The sequence below is a fragment of the Austrofundulus limnaeus genome, unplaced genomic scaffold, assembly GCF_001266775.1.
Source record: "Austrofundulus limnaeus strain Quisiro unplaced genomic scaffold, Austrofundulus_limnaeus-1.0 Scaffold275, whole genome shotgun sequence".
Classification (NCBI taxonomy): domain Eukaryota; kingdom Metazoa; phylum Chordata; class Actinopteri; order Cyprinodontiformes; family Rivulidae; genus Austrofundulus; species Austrofundulus limnaeus.
This window is the reverse complement of record NW_013952677.1, coordinates 792,602-799,713: the sequence shown is the minus strand read 5'-3', so window position 1 is coordinate 799,713 and position 7,112 is coordinate 792,602. Positions and strand designations below refer to the sequence as shown.

The 7,112-nt window shown below is 36.5% G+C and overlaps 1 protein-coding gene across 3 annotated transcripts in view; it reads right to left on the bottom strand.

The window, feature by feature from the left end:
- The window catches only part of LOC106526409 (crystallin J1B-like), a 15,759-nt gene extending 8,851 nt beyond the window's left edge, over positions 1-6,908 (bottom strand). Inside the window, exons 1-3 of one of the 3 annotated variants that reach the window (XM_014021015.1) lie at positions 6,825-6,908; positions 547-679; positions 263-329 (exon numbers count right to left, since the gene is read on the bottom strand). In XM_014021015.1, coding sequence (XP_013876469.1) covers positions 263-329 — 67 coding nt within the window. In that variant the 5' untranslated portion in view covers positions 547-679; positions 6,825-6,908. Of the gene's footprint in view, positions 1-262; positions 330-546; positions 775-6,824 lie in introns of those variants that run through there. The other 2 variants (XM_014021014.1, XM_014021013.1) reach the window with 2 other exon arrangements.
- Between the last annotated feature and the right edge of the window lie 204 nt (positions 6,909-7,112).

Below are 7,112 nucleotides of genomic sequence, written 5' to 3'. Positions count from 1 at the left end.
TGTGTGTGTGTGTGTGTGTGTGTGTGTGTGTGTGTGCGATCATCATGACTCAGTAATGAAGGCACCTCCCTGAACGTTCACAGATGTGTCTTACAGATAACGTTTCTGTTTATTGCATCAACACTGCAGATTTGAAAACATTTAGCTGCAAACTGTACAACACTAAAACAGATTTATGTCTTTAAATAAAAACGTGACACCTTTTGTTTGTTTTGGAACAGGAAGCTCACAGCTGATTAAAGGAAGTAGTTTTTTCACCCACCTGCAGCGTCYGCCACGGCGGCTCCGATCACGGCCCCGACGGCTCTGTCGGCCACGCTCAAGGCCATCTGCTTCCAGAAAACAATAAAGAATCAACGCTGTGAGGGCTTAACGTCACGCTGAAACCTGCAGCTCAACAACAGAGCGGCACCTGCAATAAATGCTCTGATTTTATTAGAGAGGCAGAGCTTCAGCAGCTTGTTGCTGTCAGAGGCCGAAGACTCAGGGCCAAATGTTTGGTTAAAAGTTCTCACGAGTTACCAGAAACACACAACTTATTCTTACCTTAAATTCTTTCTTCTCTATTGCAGCTTCAGCTCCAAGTGTTTCAGCTTCAGTCGGTTTTCTGAAATGGTCCAGATGAGCCTGGAGCCGACTGATAAGCTCAGCAGAACCAGCGAGCCYGATGCAGCCCAAACTACAAAATAAAATGTCCAAATTATGAACTTTACTCTGAAAATACATCAAAGAATGAGAGTTCCTGTTTGACTCTGTTAGCAAAATATCTCATGAACCACTGAGTAAATTATATTTCAACTTTAGGAGTCAAATCAAGATGGTCACCYCAGCTTGTAAACCAGTTATCTGTAATTTAGGTAATTTTATTTTAGCTAGTACATTGAGCTCATTCACATTTGCAGTTTTGAGCTACAGTTTAGCTAATTCCTTTAATTTTTACATTCAATTTGTCAATTATTTTTAAATATTGTTTGAGCTATTTTAGCTTAATTTGTGCTAATTTTAGCTTTTGCTACATTGGTGCTATATTTGTCTGTTTGCTATATTTTTGGTGATTTTAGCTTTTAGCAACAAATTTTAGCTTTGTTTTACTAAATTTATCATCTAATAAACGTATTAATGATTTTAGCTTAACTACTATTTTTAACCTTAAACTATGGTTTTGCTCCATTTAGCTTATTCAACAATTTTATTACATAGCCTGTAGCTTTTAGGTATGGCTTTAGCATATTTAGTTCTCAGTTACTGTTTAAGCTGCAGTTTATCTACTTTTAGCTGTTATCCATGTTTTGCTGCATTTAGTTTGAAGCTACAGTTTWGAAACAGCGATATCTTTGCTACTGTTTAGGTGATTTTAAATTCCTTTGTGACACTTTTAGCTTTCAGCTATTTTGGTATTAATTGTCTTTTTGATACTGTTTTTGTGAGTTTAGCTTTTAGCTATATTTATGCTAGTTTTAGCTTTTTGCTTCGGTGGTTTTAGATTGTAACAGCTTGTTTTACAAATTTTAGCTTCAACTATTGCAATACAAAAGGTAGCTGATTTTGCTTTTAGCTAATGCTTTGAACCTTTCGCAATAGTTTGCTATATTTAGCTTAAAAATGTTAGTTTATCGCCACTGTTTCTGTTATTTTAGCTCCATTTGTGTTAATTTTAGCTTTTTGCAATTTTAGTGCTAATTTGGTGAATTTAGTTTTTAGCATCTGTTTTATTAATATTGGCTGGAAGCAATTGCTTCTCTAAATACAGCTTCTAGCTATTGTAATGCCGATTTTAGCTTAGCTTGTCTACTTATTGTGTCTTTTAGCCGATGTTTTGGTGAAGTTTGCTTTTAGATAAAGTTTTTATCTTTGGTTTTGTTGATGTTTTAGCTCTTTGTTTTCTTGTTTTAGCTCATGTTTGGTTCAGTTTATATTCAGCAGTTCAGCTAAAATTCATTCTTCAGTGCTCAGCGTTCCCTCACAGTTTGGCTTCCCCATGCTTCCTGTTTCGGCACACCTGGCTTCCTGTTTTGGCACACCTGGCTTCCTGTTTCGGCACACCTGGCTTCCTGTTTCAGCACACCTGGCTTCCCGTTTCGGCACACCTGGCTTCCTGTTTCGGCACACCTGGCTTCCTGTTTCAGCACACCTGGCTTCCTGTTTCAGCACACCTGGCTTCTTGTTTCGGCACACCTTGCTTCTTGTTTCGGCACACCTGGCTTCTTGTTTCAGCACACCTGGCTTCCTGTTTCACAGTCCGTAGCCTTCATCCTGACCCCGCAGCAGCTGATAATTTGGGCCGTTTTCCCAGGAGGTATTCCAGCTCATTGTTTTCTCTTTCGGCTCTCCTAAAACAGCCGAACAGAGTGCCGAGTCAGACGATCAATAACCGTAACAAGAAAACAATGAAGAAAAGCTGAGGAGCTCCTTCCTCTCCTCATCATCCTCAGGTCATGTGTTTCACTCTAAACTCCACTGAACTGTTTGTGTAAATTTAATAATCGCCTGAAAGGAGGAGGTGGAGTTTTTGTTCCGTTAGCAAAATATGTCATAAACTGCTGGTCCGTCAGAGTGTAGTAATGTTAAAAACCCACAGCTGAGGTGAATCTTCACAACAGCCCTGCGGTAAAGAGAGCCTTCGGCTGTTTTCTGGCTGTGAGACGATGTGTCCTTCACAGAGGGATGAAAGAGCTTCACAAATAGATCCGGCAGCGGGCCCGGATCAAGTGACACAATGAGCAGGAGGGGGGGTCTCTGAGGATCTGACGAGGACCGCTTCGTGCCAACGACTGGAAACAAAACAAAGTGTGAAGCAGAGGGCATGAATTCTGACCTACTGTCACCATGTCCTGCTCTGTTTTTGGCTACCATCAGCCGAATAAAAGAGGCAGAGCAAACTGACAAACAGAACCATCGGATGCAGCATCTTCTAAGTTGAAAAAGCTAAAACCACTGTTAGAGGTGAAAGAAACAAGTAGCTAGCTAAAGAAAATAAGCATAGCATAAAATATACAACGTGAAATTATCTAAAYGCTAGATGCTAAAAGTAGCAAAGAACTATCTAAAAGCTAAAAAAAATCAAAGGCTAAACGTTGCAAAACACTATTTAAATGAAGACAAAGGCTAGCAAAATGTGATGTTAGCTAAAACTGAAAACAACAGCAAGCTAATTAAATGCTAAATGTAGCAAAATGTAAATAAATGTAGCTAATTGTTTGAAGAAAACAGCTAAATGCTAAAAGCAGTAAAATAATAGTTAAAAGAATGCTAAAATGTATCAAAAGGCTAGCTATGTGCTAAAATTAGCAAAGAACTATCGAAAAGCTAAACAAACTAAAGGCCAAAATTATTAAAACACTATTTAAATGAAGACCAAAGCTTGCTACCAAAAGAAGCAGCAGCTAATTAAATGCTAAATGTAGCAAAACAATTGGTAAATGTTAAATGTAGATGGTAGAAGCTAGCTAAATGCTAAAAACAGTAAAATAATAGTTAAAAGAATGCTAAAAAGTATCAAAAGGCTAGCTATGTGCTAAAAGTAGCAAAGAACGATCTAAAAGCTAAAAAACTAAAGGCTGAAGGCTAAAAGTATTAAAACACTATTTAAATGAAGACAAAGGCTAGCTAAAAGCTAAACTTTATATGAGACGTTTAGCTAAATCCGAAAGAAGCAGCAGCTAATTAAATGCTAAACGTAGAAAAACAATTGGTAAATGTTAAATGTAGTTTGTAGAAGCTASCTAAATGCTAAAAGCAGTAAAAGAATAGTTAAAACAAAAGAAGGCAAAACAAAATATTAAAAGGCTAGCTAGATGTGAAAAGTATGTAAGCGCTATAAAAACACAAGTGTTGACTGAAAGCTAAAAGTAGCATTAGCATAGCTGAGATTAATCATATTAAATGTTTTCAAGCTGAGCTAAACGTTGTAAAACTTGGCTACAAGCTAAAAATAGCAGCAGAAGACAATAATCAAGCCAATAGAAAACAATATTTTTGAAGTTCTTTGAGAGATTTAAATGTATTTTTGTGGTAAAATACTTGTAAATAAAGTTCAATTTTATGAAAAGTCGAACATTATTAAAAAAATTTATCTGCTGAATGAGGTGAATGTTTTGATATTTGAACAGCTAAAAAAAGGCACAAATAAACAAGAAAAATTCGTGTTTCTGCTCTGAATGTGTGAAAATGTAAACTTCCTGTGCAGAATGACTGGATGTCAGAGTTTGGTTCGGCTCGGCTTCCTGACCCGGTCTGGCCCGCTCATTTCAGGCGGCAGATTAGATAATTTATTATCGTTACTTCTTACTGTCAAGCAGCTGACCTGAGGCTGCTCTCTCATCAGATCATCTACCGGACCCCCTCAGATCCCCCCACTTCTGACTGATAATCATCAGTTTTTCTCTCAAACAGTAAAACAAACGCAGGCAGGTTCTGTTGATGTTTGAAAACAGAACAAGAATTTAAATCAGCAGGAGGCTGAACATTCTGAGGGGAGAATAAATAATTTATTGTGCGTTTAAACAATAAAATAACCTTTACAGTTTGGTCTGTTTTTTATTCCAGCTTTATCTGATGTCTCACTTGTTGAAAACCCTCAGTTATGTGTTCTGACAGCAAACAAACAAACAAATAAATAAAAATAAATCCCAAGCGAGCCAGTCGGATCCCATCTGCCTTCTGGGCCCGGACTCGATCCTGCTGTTACTCGCTTGGTTCAACATTACGAGGTTATTCGGCTGTGCTTCGGCTGGAGGACTAATGCCAACGTAACAGTGCCAGAAAAATGTCCCGACCTGTTCCCAGTGTTAAGTCTGAGAAATAATTTATAAAAAACCAAAAAGTTGAGTTTATTTTACCATAAAAACAGAGCGAGTGTTAAATGGCTTCACTGAGGTTTCATGATGAAGCTGAGCTGTAAAAACTAAAACAAGCAGCTAAAAGCTAAAATTACCAAAACAATAGCTGAAAGTTGCAAAACACTGGTTTAAGGTCAAAAGTATCACAATTATTTACAAGCAAAAAGTAGCAAAAGTCTTATTAAAGGATAAAAGTAGCAACAAGCTTAATACAAACAGCAAAAGGCCAGTAAGGTAAAATAGTTTATTTTTTTAGTAAGGTAAAATAATAGGTTAGCTGAAAATATCGTTACAAGCTCAATGAGCAGGTTAGCTAAAAATATCAAAAACTAGTTATAAACTAGCAGGTTTGCTAATAGTATTGAAAGGCTAGTTACAAGCCAGATTACCAGCTTAGCTAAAAGTATTGAAAGACTGGTTACAATCTAAATTAGCAGGTTAGCTAAAAATATCGAAAGGCTAGTTACAAGCTAGCAAGTTAGCAAAAAGTATTGAAAAGCTAGTTACAAGCTTAATTAGCAGGTTAGCTTAAAGTATCGAAAGGTTAGTTACAAGCTAGCAGCTTAGCTAAAAGTATTGAAAGACTGGTTACAATGTAAATTAGCAGGTTAACTAAAAATATCGAAAGGCTAGTTACAAGCTAGCATGTTAGCTAATAGTATCGAAAGGCTAAATACAAGCTAGCATGTTAGCTAATAGTATCAAAAGGCTGAATGCAAGCTAGCATGTTAGCTAACACTATCGAAAGGCTAATTATAAAATAGCAGGTTAGCTAAAGTATTGAAAGGCTAGTTACAAGCTTAATTAGCAGGTTTGCTTAAAGTATCAAAAGGTTAGTTACAAGCTAGCAGGTTAGCTAAAAGTATTGAAAGGCTAGTTACAAGCTAGATTAGCAGCTTAGCTAAAAGTATTGAAAGACTGGTTACAATGTAAATTAGCAGGTCAGCTAAAAATATCAAAAGGCTAGTTACAAGTTAGCATGTTAGCTAATAGTATTGAAAAGCTAGTTACAAGCTTAATTAGCAGGTTAGCTTAAAGTATCAAAAGGTTAGTTATAAGCTAGCAGGTTAGCTAAAAGTATTGAAAGACTGGTTCTATTTCGTGTAAGCTCTAAAAATAAAAATATCGAAAGACTAGTTACAAGCTAGCATGTTAGCTATATTGAAAGGCTAAATACAAGCTAGCATGTTAGCTAATAGTATCGAAAGGCTAAATACAAGCTAGCATGTTAGCTAATAGTATCGAAAGGCTAAATACAAGCTAGCATGTTAGCTAATAGTTTTGAAAGGCTAAATACAAGCTAGCATGTTAGCTAATAGTATCGAAAGGCTAATTATAAGATAGCATGTTAGGTAAAAGGATCAAAAATTCAGTTACAAGCTAAATTAGCAGGTTAAAAATATTTAAAGGCAAAAGGTAAAAATACGATTTTTTTTTCTAAAGAATAAAAGTAGCAACATGTTTGATAAACATCAACTGGCTAACTAAAAAGCTAAGCTTGCAAGATAGCTAAAAATATAAAAACAACAGATAGAAGCTAAAAATAGACAATAAACAGCAAAGAATAAACAAAAAGCCTGACTGAAACCTAAAATTAAAACCATTGCTAAAAGTTGTTAAAGGCTAACTATGACAAGTAACAGAAAAGTAGCTAAAAAAAAACAAATTATCAGAAGCTAAAGGATGAAAAACTCTGGCTAAAACTAAAAGCATTGCTAAAAGTACGGTCAGAAGAGTCAGATTTGTGAAGGAATTGAACAGATCTGAATGCATTTCTATTGAAAAGTATTTYTAAATAAAGTATTTTATAAATTATTAAAGTGAAAAGTCCCAGAATGAGCCGAATGTTCTGACATATGATTGACAAGCAAACAGAATCACCTGATTTAGTTTGGTGGTAATCCAGATTAAGCATTAAATATGAGGGAAGTTTGGGACGGGCAGTTCCCTTTAAATAGTAATTAAAACGCACGAAGCTGCTTTTACCAGCAGAGTCTTTGGTCCTGCTGAAATGAGAAGAACCAGGAGCAGCGCAGACCGTCTCTGCTGGCCTCCCACCAGGACCAGTAATGAGATCAGCAGCACTTTCTCCTCCAGGTGTGGCGTCGTTTCCACAGATTGGGTTTCTCTTCCTCTCACAGCCCTGTTCGTCAGGCTGCAAGTAAAAACAAAAAAATATGAAATCTTTCTCATTTCCACAGGAACGTGCCTTTGAGTTCAAACATTCAGAGCAAAACACAACAAACTCCATTTAAAGCTTGTTTAAAGCTGCCT